We start from the raw sequence: 16454 nt of genomic DNA on the forward strand, positions 1-16454 counted from the left end.
TTATTTGACTTGTCACATGGATACATTTTTTTGTGACTATATCCACCATTTCTGCGAGAATAACCACAGAGATGAAACATAGTCAGTCTATTAATCTGCCTGTTTTCCTACCTAATTACTTTAACAGAAGCAAAGTTTTGCACATTGTATTTATGTCTACAGGCAGCTCAGAATCAACCTAGAAAGAATCACATCTGTTAGCAAGAATTATCTCCTGCTTATTTCAACAATGAAATTGGGCTCTAAAGTTTCAAAAATTACCCTGGCCAGATAGCTAGCTGATTGTATTAAATTCTGATATGGATACTATAGCAAATCCTGGCCTTTCATGCCTACATCCGGGGCAGTTGCTACCTCTTAGATCCTTTTTCAGGAATGGATCATAGGATGATATTTATGCAGACAGGTACACGGTCTTCACTGAATACCCTGGGAAGATGCTGTACACTAGATATGGACAGCTAGAATTAGATCTTCCATTGGATCCACAGTTATTAGTGCGTATGGTCCCAAAAGAAAGTGAGAGGGGGGATTAGTCTGAAACTCTGTCCTGTTGTCTCACAAGATTAGAGTTTCTCATCAGAAATATGAAAGTCATGTTACTACCATATTGATAGATCTGGATAAGGATATCAGTCCTCATTAACATACCCACTCATGGTGTGGAAGTTTCGTAGTGGTTGTTTTATTCTTTCTGACCTACTCCATATGGTATAACTGTGATCTGAAGGGGAAGCTAGTTTTCGGAGTATTGTGGGCAAAAAAGTAACCAGGGAAAGTTTTAGATGCAGAGCTGACTACAATTGTGTGGCTTCAGTCCTTTCAGTTGAAGATGGACTTACTCATTTAGTTCTAACATTATGATAAACATGTAACCTTTATTTAGAAGCTTCAATGTGAAATGCCCAAGAACCATATTGACTGCACTAGCCATACATAGTGTACAAATAAGAGTTGTTAAACAGAAAACATAAAATTCAAGGTGTGTACAACAGAAGTTAGTTAAATATGTCTTCACTCCTTTTAATTTTTCTTCTCTATTGTCTGATAGTTATGCAGCTATGTGTTTGTAAACCTAAAAGTTGGTCACAGTGGTTGTATTATTTTTCATCTTTGTCAAGTTCAATGTACTTTTTTGACTAGCCATTCTGACCAGTACATGTCAGATTATCCAAGTCATTTTCATTGAGGTCATCCAGTGTCCTATAAACATACATCTTTAAATCTTATTTTGCATTATGCATTAGTTTTTGCAGTGACATATCAAACTGTTACACTGAATTCATGTTCCTATTTCCACCATTTCTATAGTCAGTAATCACACATGAGCTTTGGCACAATTTCCATAAGCCACATAATATTTAAGAAGATATGGGGTGGTCAGAAAAGTGTGATGGATAGAATTGTGCGAAGAGGTGTGTATGTATTCAGAAGTGTTAACTGGGTGAGGCAACAGAGGTGGGTACCCCAGGAGTAAGCTGCTAGGTGTTATGATTGGTAAGTGCCAGTTTGGACCCCCCCCAGCTTCATTATCATCCCCTACTATTTTGATTTATAACATTCTGATTCTGTTATGTATTTGAGATTTAACTGTGAAGCTCTAAAATATTCATAAAAATCAGCTAATCCTAAACCACCTTGTTCTATGGAAAGGATCAACTTGTGCCATTTAATTCTCTTCCTGTTCCACCCCCAATTAAATTCCTTCAGTTCTTTATTAATTATTGTCTACAACTTCTCCTCTAGTTGATAAAAATATGTTTAAACTGTATGTAAAACGAAAGGGACTACAACCATTTTCAATTGTATCTTACTACCATATCCATAAACAAGAGCTTCCAGTGTCTCAATTTTTGTATTATCTTCTGATTAGTTTCTTTCTACATATCCTTAGCTGCAATAACAGAATCCTTTTTAATTCACATACCTTACAATCTCTCTATAAATATGGGTATAGCTAGACCAGTTTGTGTGTAGGTACATAATTTACTGATATAGACTTTGTATTGTTTTCATTAATTGTATATCTAAAAAGACTTGAAATTGTCTTACAGTGGTCTTCAACTCAGAAATGTCCTTTTCTGAATGTATTGCATACAAAATAATATCATCCACAAATATAGCCAACTTTGCTTGATTTTCATACCAATTGCATCTTTCAATTTCTGATCATTTTTTACTTTACCAAACAATGGTTCTAAATGCCAGGTTCCTCTGTTCAAACAAAGCTTATCCGAGAGGAACCCTCCCACTTTAATTCTTACCTCCAGCTCATCACACATCCTCCTAATTAATACTATTATTGTATCATGGAATACAAATGCTTTCATTGCCCTACTCATAAAATCACAATTCACTCTATCAAATGCTTTCTCTTCATCATGACCCACCAACAACACAGGTATTTTCTTACATTCTGCTTCCCTCTGGATCATAATTCATCTATTAATTTTACCAAATGTTTGCCTACCCTCCAGAAAACCACACTAAGCCATATCTATCCATGCTGGCAACACCTTTGACATTCTTTCTTCTAGTATAGACATAAACACTTTATAATCGCATTTTAAAATTGAAATGGGTCTATATGAAGCTGGATCTGACGGGTCTTTACCCTCTTTGGGTAACACAGCCACCACAGCTTTCCTATGAGATGTTAGTGCTCCCCCTCCTTTTAAAATGCTAATAAGCAAAGCCTTGCAGATCTTTACTTGTCCTTTCTTTTCAGGACTAATATCTCTGTCAGATTTTGTCAGTTATTTAAAATTTTATATCGTCAATTTGCAACAAGCAACAATGAAATGAACTGTAGCCTATGAATTACTCAATACAGCAGATGATTTTAGAAAAAAAGAGTAGAAATTATAGCAATTGAATTGAAAACTGCTGTGTGTGTGATATATTTTGTGCAATCTCTCCTACATCTGTGAATCAGGTTCCATCCTGTTTTGTGTTTCATAATTTCTGGGTAATGTTCACTAAGTCTGTTTGTTGGTTTCTTTTCCAGAGCTTGCCCGGGAGTTGCAATTCAGTGGGGATGACATCTACAGGATCCGAGTGGAGAATCCCAATTCTCTGCTGGAACAGAGCGTAGCGCTTCTAAACTTATGGACTGCCCGGGAGGGAAAAATGGCTAAATGTAGGTATAATATATGCAGTATGCATTAATAATGGACATGCATATAAACATATGTGCAAACCCACATGATTCTGTTACAGAGGACCGCACAAACACTGCATACTGAACTATGAATGCATTTTGCATTTTCTTAAAATAAATGCCATCTGTTTGCTTAATCTTGGTGTTTGTAATAAAAGACAGATTGAGTCATTGAAGGATTTTTAGTGTCAACGCACTTAGCAAGACTAATAATTCCATAGATGACAAAGAAATCCAGCTTCATGATGTTCCAGTGCAGATCTTTACTCAGACTTGAAGGCTGTAACAAGGTAATGTGATCTGAATCATCTCATGCAACAGAACTAAAGGAGTCTAACTAAACCACTAATCCATCACTTGGGTTATACAGTAGGTAGTACACTTGAAAATAAAATAGCAGAATCTGGGATCACATAAAAAAACTTGTCTCAATGGCACTGTATGGATTATGAAATGTCTAACTGTTTGTCATATATTGTCAGTGACCAGTATGGTAAGATCCACCAATCAGACCTTTACTGTGACGTTTGATGCCTCTGTCCTTTTTCTAGTTGTCTGTCCTGCAGCACCTGCTTTCCTAAATGTATTTATTTTTATTTAATGTCACCTAATCTGTGTGGCTCTTAGAAACAAGACATATCTTAAAATAACAGGAGGAGTTTTAATAGAGGCTTGAACCGTGGGTCTTTTGGGGTACCTTATTTAAATGCTTTATAGCTGTTGTGAAATTGCGTTTGATTTAACTAGTCTGACTTACATACCTGCAGGCCCAGCTGCCAGTCATTTCATACTGGGAACAGGAGATGAAAATGTTATGGTTATCTGGGCATTTCATTTTCTTTCTTAATTCAGTTTTATTTACTTTGCCCCCCCCCCCCTCCACACACACACACACACACACACACACATAAAGAGCTAGTGTAAGAATGCATTGAAGGACAGCTGGGTTTATTGAAGTTTTAAGAAAGGTCTGTACTATGCGGGGCAATGAGTTCTGGAAGGACTGATACATGACGACAGCTTATAATGACTTAGTACAACCCACTCCTTTTATTTTCATCTCCATTTTCCACGTATTCAGTAGTTCTCATGCACAATGGAACGATCCCTTAAACTCCCAAAAGGATTCTGTGTCTGATCCAGCAAATGCTCTTCCAGGCTCCAAGTGATGAGTAATGTAAAAATGGGATGGTTGGAGGTCTTACTCTCACAAAACTTAGTGTAATAAACCCTGCTGTGGAACCATTCACAAGTACACTCTATGTCAGAAGATACATTACTAGAAGTTGTGTCAGACTAAACTCTTTGAGTTAAGTGTATTACTGACAGTGAATACCTTTATACAGTTTTCATGATGTGCATTTATTCATCTCTTGTCTTTTATAGTGCCACATTAAAAGGTACAAAACTTTTAGTATTTGCAAAATACCAAGACTGGAGCTGAAGTGACAGATGCACAGAATGTCTATTATCACTTTATTCAAATTTTGTAATAGTTAAAGATGCACTCGTCTGAAGTTTTATCTGAACTATCTTATGATATGCTTAAATATATAAACTCATGACTATTACACGATTTACTGCTGGAAAGGTGGTGCATATAGTTAATAAAATGTTTAAATTAACTATTAAGAAATGATGCCCTTCTCTGAGCTTTAAAGAACTTTTGCAACGGCATAAACTGAGATTGTAACACAATGCAAAATCTTGTGTACAGCTGCTGCTGTGTGAATTCTTTCCTTCTGTTCCCAGGAATATAAATTCCTTTGTACCACATGTGTTCATACTGCAAAGGGAACTTCATAACTGACATCAGAGAAAATAGAATGAGGTTGTGCAAACGTTTATAAGGTCGATGGGAAATAGGGTTGGATTCAGGAAGTATCAAGGAATAGCTAAGGGGTATCAGAGGGAAGGGTTTAGGAAAATAGGAGAAAAAGGGGAGTGAGAGGGTATTGATGCTGGGATGGGGCGCTGCTCACTATGTCAGGTGGGAGGAGGGGAGAGGAATAATTTAGCTTGGATGGAGTCAGTACAGCCTGGGGCTGGGTACCAGGCAATGTTAAACACAATCATAATATGAAGAAACAGACACCATATTATTTTGCATGTGGGTTAGAATGATTTGATAGATTATACAGTGGAGGCATTGAAGGAGAGAGAGAGCTTTATAGGAGGGAAGGAAACGAGTGTCCTTGTCTGTGGCGCTATCAGTCTCATATACAGGACCAAGAAAGATAGAATCACAGAAATCAAAGAGCAGGATTATGGGATATTAAGTGTCTGGTGCACTACATAAAAGTATCAAACCATTTACATTTGAGATTGCTAGCATCTAACTGTGGATTCTACCTTTAAATGGATGGAATGTACAAAATCCCAGTAGTCTTTGAGTACATCAATAAATCTGTTTTATAACAGACTCCTATCAAATCATGATATGCTAAATGACTGAAATTTGTACCACTTTCACAGACTTTTTTTGCTGTGATATATATAATTAAGAACATCTTAAAAATATCTTGGAGCACACTTGCTATTAATTATTTACTGACATCAGAAATATACAAAGGCAGCACAAGTTGTTTTGTCTGTCAGTATGCTTCTTCCTGGATCTCTGTGACTTCTTTGCTTAGCAGAAGTTACCAGGTCATCAAAATAAAAATAAATGAAAAAGCAGGAGAGCTAGCAATCCATGTTGCTTGTCTGAATAATAGTTAGCATTCTGCAGGTGCTGCCCCCCCCCCCCCCCCCCCATTAGTTAGTTAGTTAGTTCATTTGTTTACCAGGAAAGTCTGACTGAACACAACTCCTTTTTCAGCAGATGCCTGCGGAAAAAAGCTGTAGCACATCAGGATTATAGCATATCGGTTATACACAATGAGAAGAAAAGTTTCCAAGACAGCAAGAACATAGTGCATCAACATTATAGCATAACAGAAATTATAACACTGTGAGAATACAAAACTATCTGCATAATATTTCCATGGAGTAGCAATTATATGGTAAGGCATTTATAGCAGGAGTTAGTTGAGTAACATCCCAAGAAGCAGCAGAATTATAGTGAGAAGGGAGAAAGTGTGAAATGTTAAGGGGGAATAGGACAGTTAGAGTCTAGAGTTAAGCAAAAATGATGTAAGTTGTTTTTTAAAGTGATGTTTATCAGTAATTGATCGTATGTCAGGGGGTAGGGTGTTCCAAAGCTTATTTGTACTTGATGAAAAGAGTGACTGGCCAGCTATGTTGTTTACTTTGGTAACCGCTAACAGAGCTTTGTTACCTGAGCGTAAAGGACGAGTGGTACTATAAGGGTGCGCTAGATTCTGAAGGGCAGGGATTTTTTCTGGTTGGTGGATAAGAGTGTGAAGAGTGAGAAGTTGGTTATAGGCAAGTAAGTTAGGTAGCTCAAGCCAGCTTAGGTGTTTGACTGCTAAGCAATGGTGTTCTCTATAGTTGAGGTCTGTAGCAAATTTGGCTATTTTATTGTAGCAGCTTTTGAATTTTGTGAGGTCACCCATTTTTAGGTTAGTAAAAGGGGATGAGCCATACAGTCGAGTGGAGATTAGGTGGTTAGTGGCAAGGCTAGCTTTAGGACTACTTGTTTGGTACTGTTTGTGTCGTTAAAGACTACCAAGGTTTTTATGAACATTTTTGATGGTGTGGGCTATATGCAGGCCAAATTTGAGTGAGCAGTCAATAGTGACACCTAAAAGTTTAGTATGAGGTACTGAAAAAATGATGGTGAGATTAACATATGTTATAAAGAAAGAAGGTGGAGGATCTGGTGGTTTTCCTGGGAAGAAGAGCATAACTTTTGTCTTGTCTGGATTTTAGGATGAGTTGTGATCCAGATAACCGTTTTTCCACTTCAGAGAAAGCTTCCTGGGTAATTAACTGTAACTATTGAAGAGAAGTTGCAGCACATATTAAGGTAGCGTCATCTAAAAATTGGACAAGGGATTCTTGTCCTGTGGCGCTGTATAGTTTGTTAGTGAAGAGAGTGAATAGAATTGGTCCAAGGATGGATACCTGTGGGACACCCAGATTCACAGGAAGTACAGGAGATATATTGTTTTGCCATAGTACTGCATGTTTAAGTCCTGTAAGATAAGCTTTGAACCAGTTGATAGTGGAGCAACTAAGGTTAAATTCTGTTAAGGTGTTTAGAAGTTTATAGTGGGAGACCATGTCAAATGCCTTTGACAGGTCAAGGAAAGTAGAGGAGACTATAAGACCACTGTTCCTATAACGGTTCTTTGGGTCAGCGAAGGATAAAAGGGCAGTGGAGGGGCTGTGGTAGGGGAGAAAATCATGATGGGATTTTGGAAAGGGGATTATTATTGAGAAGATTAGACATAATTTGAGTATGAATGCATTTTTGAGGATTTTAGAGAGAGGAGAAAAGGATGGTGATAGGTCTAAAATTGGAAAGTTCTCTTGAGCTTCTCCCTTTGTGTAAAGGAATGATGTCTTCCAGATTGATGGGATTTGTTGTTCAGTTATAGATCTATTTATTAGAATACAAACAGGGTATGCTGTGGCGTCTCCTGCTATTTTTAGGAATTCTGCGGGGAGTTTATCAGCTGCGAGAGTGGTGGGTTTAAGTTTTAGTATTTTTTTTTTGTTTATAATATTAACTGAAACTGGATGAAAGAAGAAGGTGTTGTTGCTAGAGGTTGGTTTAACAGTATCTAGTGGAATGCTAGTAGAATCTTTTGTGAGAGCTAATATAGATTCAGTAAAGTATTTGTTGAATAGAGTTTCCATAGGGCATGAGTTGTCAGGAGTTGTAGGGGATGGGGTGCTGTTATTGCTAGGGTGGAGGATTTTATTGATAGTGGCCCAGAATTTTTTGGGGTTGTTTTGGTGTTGGATGTGTGAGCTTTGGTATAAGTTGATTTTGTCAAGTTTAATGTTTTTCTTGGCTAAGTTTCTAAGTTGTTGATAGGCTTGTTTTGTTTTCTGAGATTTATCTTTTTGCCCAGTGAGCCATGCTTTATCCCGCTATTTAAGGAGAGATTTAGTGTCTTTGGATAGCCATGTTGCATAGTTTGATTTAGTCCTGATGGTCCTGGTTGGTGCTAATTTGTCAAGGATGTTTAAGAATGTTGAGTTGAAATATTCTGTGGCTTTATCGAGTGGGAGATGTTTTAGTGGTTGTCAGTCACAGGAGTTAAGGGCAGATAATCAAAAAATCAAACCGCTATTCCACGGCTAGTCAATCAGGTAATTCAGCAAGTTTTATTTAAAACGTAAAGCACTGATGACACTCAAAGTACTTGTAATCAACAGTCAACTCAAGCCTTTGTCGGCAAAAGTGAAAAGCAGTCTAAAGCACCAAACAGACCCTTCGGTTCTGGCAAGTTTCAAAATGTCTTCAAACACTCCTTGCAATACACTTGGTATCCAATGGTTTAGACCGCTTAACTCGAGCAGTTGCCAGAATCCTTAAACAAGTCCTTGTAAAACAGAGATTAAAACATTTCATTACTGCTGGATACCTTAATAGCACCAGGGAGGTGCTTGGTAATAAAAATTCAGTGTGGTAAAAGGTTCAGCATGACATGAACTTCCAGATAATACAAATAAAACAAGTCTCAGATGATGACCACCAAAGTAAAATACAGGTATAACGTCCCAAACTTAACATACGATAAGCGCTTTTGGTAAAACCTTCATCACATCATAATGACCAGGGACTCCATTACTCATATTTATACAGAAGCTTTGACCAATAAAATTCAAAATCAAGGACAACTCCTTCTTCACAGGTAGTTACAGCCATACAGCGTAGTTCACTGACACAACTCCTATTTAGCCAATGAAAGGTCTCCTAGCTTTAAGTAATGGCTTCAGAGGGATGACTGCATTCAGTCTTTATCTGTACCTGGACGTCTAAAGGTGTTGCTACTATCAATGTGGCTACAAGCAGAGCAATTGCCACATTGAAAAGTACATTTGCGTCCTACCATGACTGGTTTAGAAAATCCATCTTTCATACATAAAAGACGCTTGATATTTTTTCTTATTCTTATAGCTGAAGTGTGGACTGTTACCTACTATGGATCGACAAATCAGGGACATTGTCAACAAATTTTGGCCAATCCTAACTCAGGACCAAAACTTCGATCCATAGTAGGATAAAGACTTCATCTTTAATTGTAAGGCTACATGTGCCTCCAAAAATGTTATCTACTTGGCTACATGTAAGGAATGTACATCATTCTATGTAGGCAAGACTAATCAGTTGTTTAGAAAGAGATTACTATGGCATCTAGGTGACATTCATAGGGGATGTTCATAATGCCTTAGCAATGCATGTGTCAAGGTTTCCTGATCATAGTTTCTTGTTTAAAGTTATTGAGAAAATACCTGAAGGCAATAAAAGAGGTGATGTCACTAACAAAACTGAGATATGCGAGACCAAATGGATAGTGAATCTACGAGCTGATCGTGCTCCCGGACTGAATGCAGTCATCCCTCTGAAGCCATTACTTAAAGCTAGGAGACCTTTCATTGGCTAAATAGGAGGTGTGTCAGTGAACTACTATGCTGTATGGCTGTAACTACCTGTGAAGAAGGAGTTGTCCTTGATTTTGAATTGTATTGGTCAGAGCTTCTGTATAAAAATGAGTAATGGAGTCCCTGGTCATTATGATGTGATGAAGGTTTTACCGAAAGCGCTTATCGTATGTTAAGTTTGGGACGTTATACCTGTATTTTACTTTGGTGGTCATCATCTGAGGCTTGTTTTATTTGTATTATCTGGAAGTTCATGTCACGCTGAACCTTTTACCACGCTGAATTTTTATTACCAAGCACCCGTGGTGCTATTAAGGTATCCAGCAGTACTGAAATGTTTTAATCTCTGTTTTACAAGGACTTGTTTAAGGATTCTGGCAACTGCTCGAGTTAAGCGGTCTAAACCATTAGATACCAAGTGTGTCGCGAGGAGTGTTTGAGGACATTTTGAAACTTGCCAAAACTGAAGGGTCTGTTTGGTGCTTTAGACTGCTTTTCACTTTTACCAATGTTTCTTTCAATTATGTAATGTTTCGGCTATGTTAATGTTTAAATAGCGTATCTTAAAATTTCTATTTATGTGTAATATACTTTAATATCCAAAGTTGCTATCAAATCTGAAGTTGACTGCAAAAAATAAATTAATATAGAGTAAAATTAATAACGTTAAAGAGAGAAAATTAGTAAAGTTTTCATTTCTACTGCCTCACTAATACTGTATCAAATAAGTCTCATAAATTTAAACAAGCAAAGAATAAAATGAAAAAAAAGAATATCTACGGTAAAAAAAAAAATAAAATTAGTATTTAAAATAGAATGGCAAATGCACCAGAAAGAAATCAATGTCCTGCAATCACGTTTTTTGTGGATATAAAACATTTCATCTATTAAAAAAAATTAGCAAATAAAATTCTCTAAAAAAATTATTCTCTATCTGCATATAACTATAGTGGTGGAATTATTAAATATATTCTTATAAATATATTTTTTTATATTTGAATTTTTTATATATAAAAGCGTGCCAGTAGACAAACCATCAAATCGGCTGGTGGGATCACATGATAACATTAGTGGTGGAAATATTTATACCAATTTGGAAGAATATTTTATTTTAAAAGAAATTACAGATTTTAGATTATTAGATTTTTGTATTGTTTTTTATTATTGAATTATTTCATTTAATTCTCATTTATTTTTATTTTAAGTTAATTCTCTCTCTATATATTAATTTTTTACTTTATTGCATGTAGGGCTTTGCAGTCTGAAATCTGCTTGATATATAATTGGTGGATATATATAATTCAAAGTAAAATCAACAGAAAGGAGACATTTACTAATGGATATTTATTTACTAATAAATAATGGACACCACATAGGAAGAAGAATATCATCCCAGGAGGCATTCAGCTTCGAAATGATATGAAAAAGAAGATGATTGATTAGCTTAACTTTTGAATGTGTGTGTTGTGCTTCTTTTTGCCTTCTGCATTTCGAGTTGTGCTTTTCACTTTTGCCAACAAAGGCTTGAGTTGACTGTTGATTACAAGTACTTTGAGTGTCGTCAGTGCTTTATGTTTTAAATAAAACTTGCTGAATTTCCGAATTGACTAGCCGTGGAGTAGCGGTTTGATTTTTCCTGCATTTTTGTTTCTGCTTACCGCTACATTATTAGTGAGTTGTGCATTTTTAGTAGTAAGGGTAGATATGAAGGTTTGTGGGCAGAAGTTCTTTTTCCATTTAATAATGAGGTATCTAATATGTTTTTATGGATGAGTTTTTCTTCTAAGAAGAAAGTTAATGAGATGGTCACTTAGGCTGTCTGAGAGACAGCCTGACTGTAGTGAGGGATTGGGCCTATTGGTGAGTATCAAATCGAGAATAGATTCTCTTTTTGTGTGTTTATCTATCCTTGTGGGTGAATGGATAATTTGTGTGAAGCCATGAAGGTCGATATTGATAATTGTGGATCTACTGCTACATGAGGCTCAGTCAGTACTGGGGTCCCCCCTGATGAGATTTTCTTGTGATAGGGCTGTAGAAGCCCAGTACAGAATGTGCTGTAGTGTAGATATGTTATCTCCAGGGGGCACGTAAATGCCAAGTAAGGTAAGATGTTTATGTGTGTTGATCTTCACTTTACCTACTTTAATTTCAGCTTTGCTAAAGTCAGAAGTGGTAAGATGAATGTGTTCAAGATTCAGATGTTTTTTGTAGCGAATTGCTATGCCTCCTCCTGTTTTGGTATTTCTGTATACCCTATGTATGTTATAGCCAGGCGGTAGTAGTCTGTTGCTCTTAATTTCAGTTTTAAGACAGGTTTCAGTAAATCGGACTATCGGGTAAGTAGTGGGCTAGAGAAGCATGGAGTTTGTGGGATTTGTTCAAGATACATCTAATATTTTGGTTTAAGAAAAAATCGATCGGATTTGTGATGGGGTAAGTTGAAAATACTTTGTTGGTTTAGATTTGGATGAGGGTGGGTTGGAAATGCAGTAGGGCCAGGATTAGGGTGCATATCTCCACTCACTGTTAGATTTTTTGCTATATCAGCTATTGATTTAAGAAATCTTTTAAAGTAATAGTTGTGTGTTTAGGATAAGACACTATTGTATGGTAATGGTGTACTATGTTTGAGGCATATTTGTCAGTGAAGGTGAGATAATAAAATGGTTAGATGTTCTTTGGGGAGGGTAGGTCATGGTGGTCTTAAAATGGTCAGAGTGACACCGGATTCCCTGCTGATAGGAGATAAGGCTAGCTATGAGCAATAAGAGAAGGCTAGACACAAGAAGATATGCCAACCTGTTTGGAAGCCAGGAAGATGTAAGTATTGGTAGGGAGAGATAGGGAGAGCTGTGAGCTAGGATGTGTGGGCGGGGTAAGTTAAGTGGATGGGTAAGGGGTTATCTTGTAAAGAGGTGGGAAACTAGGTTGGTTGATAACTGTGATTGGTGGGGGTTAAGAAGAGGTGTGGTATAAATGTATTTGATATGGGGGTAGGGTAGGGGAGTGGAGTGAGCCTGAGCGTAGTGAGGGCAAACGGAGGGGGTTAGACCTGAGCCAGAGATGTGGAAGCAAAGTGCAAAAAAGAAACAATCTGTTTCAAGATGGTGAAGTGAGCAAAGATAGGTATTGGGTGCTATAGATTAAATGGCACTGTAGAGCACTGTTGGAAAATAGTTATGCAAAAAGTAATTTAGAAGAGTGTGTTAGATAGAACATTAGCTGTACTGTGTGAGACGAAAAGCAAGAGCCTAAAAAAATATATGCTAGTCGAAGGCTAAGGAGTAGAGTGTGTAAGTTGAAGGGTGGACGGATTGCGTTCTGGTGATATGCAGTCACTTGTAACAGTACGAGCTGATTAAACAGAAGAGACAAAAAGTTATTTGATAAGAAATGCAGGACATACAAGTATTTTTATAGGATGCTGCTGTAGAAAAGTTTCAGGTGTATGTGGAAAATCTTATAATGTGTTCCACCGAGGATTCAAGAAGCAGAAGAGGGGGAGCCGAGTAGTTACCTTAGAAAACCAATTTTAGGCTTTGCCACTTATCACCAGATGCTGAGAGGAAGGTGCGAGTGTGTCGTAGTGGAACAGGAGATGCGTAAAAGATGATGTTAGTCTAATTTCATCTTGGAATCTTTAGTCATTTGCAGCTTCTTCCATTGCATCAATCACGTCATCACTACACTCTCCATGAATCAATACTTCCTTATGTCTACCAAGAAATGTGACTCTTCCATTTGTCTTTTGTGAACTGTTATATCCTTCCTCCCTTTTTTATAGAGCTCTATCCCTTTCAACTATGGAGTGATTCAGGAGGGCTCATTTTCAGCCATGTCCTTAGTAAGAAAATCAAATTAGAACAGAATCAGTTAAACAGAAATAACAGGAAAAAACAAGCAAATATATAAAATAATACTGAATTAAGCATAATTAAAGTGGAAGTCTTTTTTGTTTTACAAAATTACATTTCAGTTACTTGTGTAACTTCTCTCTTCTCATGTTCTATTCACTGAGAATAATTTGGGTTAACCTACATAATCCATCCTTCTAACTATTTGTGTAGTCCTCCTCTAAACTCTCTTGCTTTGTTGTTGCTATTTCTTTTTTTCTATAAATAGTCTGTAGAATGGAGTATTGTATTCCAGGTGATGCTACCTTTTATGGAGGCATACCCTCATCCATGGTGCCTGGGTCCCTCATTCCACCCAAAGCTGTGAAGCTGATTATCTTGTAAGCCTTCACTACTGCTTTTTCACATTGCCCATATCATGTTGCTCCAAAGTCCTTTGCAAATGGCATGTTTTTCAGGCTTATCCTAATTTGGTCTCCACATCTAGGTGACTGCATCCAAGGTGCATCTTCTTGCAGTCAGTATTAAATTTTAACTGCCAAAAGAGGTTGCCTATCTTAACCTTGCTATTCCCCTTGAGGTCTTCTTTTTCCTGTCCAGCTTTAGTGTCCCCTGAGATGCCAGCCACAAACAGATAAGACAACAAATGTTAGCACTGTGTCCTAGTGCACTCTACCTGTCCTGTTTTTTTTTTTGATGACCTTTCACTCCCCTTTACTTCCTGTTCCATGCATCTGCATCAGTCTTCCGCAGATGTTGGCTTTCACTTCCATCCTTCTTAGCTTATCAGCTTTCTGTGGAACACCAGGAAGGAATGGGAAAGTAAAAGGGATAGGAATTTTGCAAATAACAGGAGAATGCATGGGAGAAGTAAGGGATCCAGTGGGAAGGGAGTTTTATCTGCAGGGGGATAGACAGTAGGTAGTGATTATTTCTGAAGATAAGGAGGCTAATAGACATGAGGTGCTAAGCTGGAAGTAGGAGCACAGGAACCCCCAGGTTCTAAATTAAATTGTAATTAAGACCCCCCCCCCGATGTTAATGTGTACTATTTTAAAATAATAACAAAAAAGCTTAGTCATTTTGTAGTACTCTTCATTACATCTAGGTGTGAAGACGTCCATTTTATCCTGGATGAAAGAAAACGCTTACAATAAACCTGTTGGAATATAAGGAGTACCTGGTCTGGCATCTGTTTATCATTTCTCTTCATTACATCATCAGGAAGATTTCTGGATTTCAAGCTTTGTGGACAGAAAATTTACTGTCCAAACGTTCCTTCCTAATGTGATCTCAGACTTTCCTCTTAGTAGGGCTTTTTATTTGTCAGACTGTTTCCTGGTTCACACTAGCCCTGTAGAGTTTCTCCTACATGAAGCTGGTGTGTTTTAACTTATTACATTAGTAGGGCTGCTGCTTCCTTTGCTAAGGTCCATGAAGTTTTTTTTCTGCTAAGAAGTACACTATAACTGCTTGGTTTGCCTGTAGTTTGATGGTCACTTAAAATTCAGTGCATAATCCACTACCAGGATGTGAAAAGGATTATTATACTCACTCATTCCTTAGCTCTACTATTTATATTAAAAAAGACTGAATCCAGAACTTATATAATTTAGACTTGGACTAGCACCCACAGTTTTAGAATCATTATTACTGAATGATGTGTACCCAGATGAATACTGGCTGTATTGCAACTGTCCAGAACAGACTTTTCATTTAAATCAGTCCTTGACACCACTCACCTGTATAAATACCACTCTATAGATACTCATTATTAATACTGTTCTGAGTTATAGCCCAGGTTATATAGTGTAATCATGCGTGTATCTAGTGTTACTCCAGAATGTCATGGACCAAAATCAGAATGGATTCCGTGGCCCTCCACCCTTATATTCGAAATCAGAATGGATTCAGTGGCCCTCCACCCTTATATTCTGTTGATTTTTCCTTCTTCTGGCTTTTCCTTCCTCTGGTTGCATCTTCTACCCTTGCTTACACTCCAATTTCTTTTGGACAAGAAGTTGAAAGGGGGAAGGTTCATGCTTCCTTTTAGAGCATTGATCTTTCAAGGCAAGAGTGTACCTGAAAGCATCTTTGGAATTAAGAAGTGTGTACTCTGTTGTTGGGAAGTGTGCAGTGGTAAAGTACCTTCTGGTTTTAGTCTTTTAAGACCTGGAGATGTATCAGGCACCTGCCTAAAATAAATGCTTGTCCTCAGTTCTTAAAAAAATCCTTACTTCTACCCTTTTTCTGGACATTTTATGTCACTATCTGTGCATTTTTTTTGCCTTTTTGCCACCATGAATATTCCCAGCCCTGGTGTTGAAGAATTTCTCTTTTATCACTCCTATAGCGACATCCTCTTCAGCTATCTGCCTACATATTTTGCACTTACCTCACTTTACACATTACTTTTACATGCTCCTACTTGTTTAGCCTTCCTTATCTTCACTTGCTTCTTTTCCCTTCACATATCTCAGGACATCCCTGTTTTCTGTATGTATCAGGGGTAACTGTTCTCAGTCAGACACCCTACTGTCTTTCCAGTGTACTCTGGCCATTACTCTGCCTCAGTCAAAATTGTTGCCACTACTGTCTATGACACTCATTGATTCCAGTATTTGCTATACCCATATGACCTCAAAAAATGTTCTTCCCATAGCATTTTGAGCCATACTTCAGACCCTGCACTGCAGTTAGAAAGTGAGGCCAGATGATTATCTGATAACACTAAAAAAGCATCCTGTGATCTCAGATAGAGAACTAGACTCTAGTGACACCTTGGCTTACAAGGGTGAATGAATAGGTAGCAGTCATTTTGGTTTAATTAACAAAACAGTTCCAAGTTTCTGCACTTTGTTATAGGATGCTAAACCAAATGAAATGTATGCTATAAGAGCTAGCTTTAAGGACAA

At 37.4% G+C, this 16454-nt stretch overlaps 1 protein-coding gene across 3 annotated transcripts in view; it reads left to right on the forward strand.

The window, feature by feature from the left end:
• Positions 1 to 16454, forward strand: part of ANK1 (ankyrin 1) — a 1899552-nt gene that overhangs the window by 1368809 nt on the left and 514289 nt on the right. For all 3 annotated transcript variants that reach the window (XM_044082993.1, XM_044082990.1, XM_044082992.1), the window contains one exon: positions 3008 to 3139. In XM_044082993.1, coding sequence (XP_043938928.1) covers positions 3008 to 3139 — 132 coding nt within the window. The remainder of the gene's footprint in view (positions 1 to 3007; positions 3140 to 16454) is intronic.

Source organism: Protopterus annectens, chromosome 9.part0 (assembly GCF_019279795.1).
Source record: "Protopterus annectens isolate FY-2018-M chromosome 9.part0, PAN1.0, whole genome shotgun sequence".
NCBI lineage: Eukaryota > Metazoa > Chordata > Ceratodontiformes > Protopteridae > Protopterus > Protopterus annectens.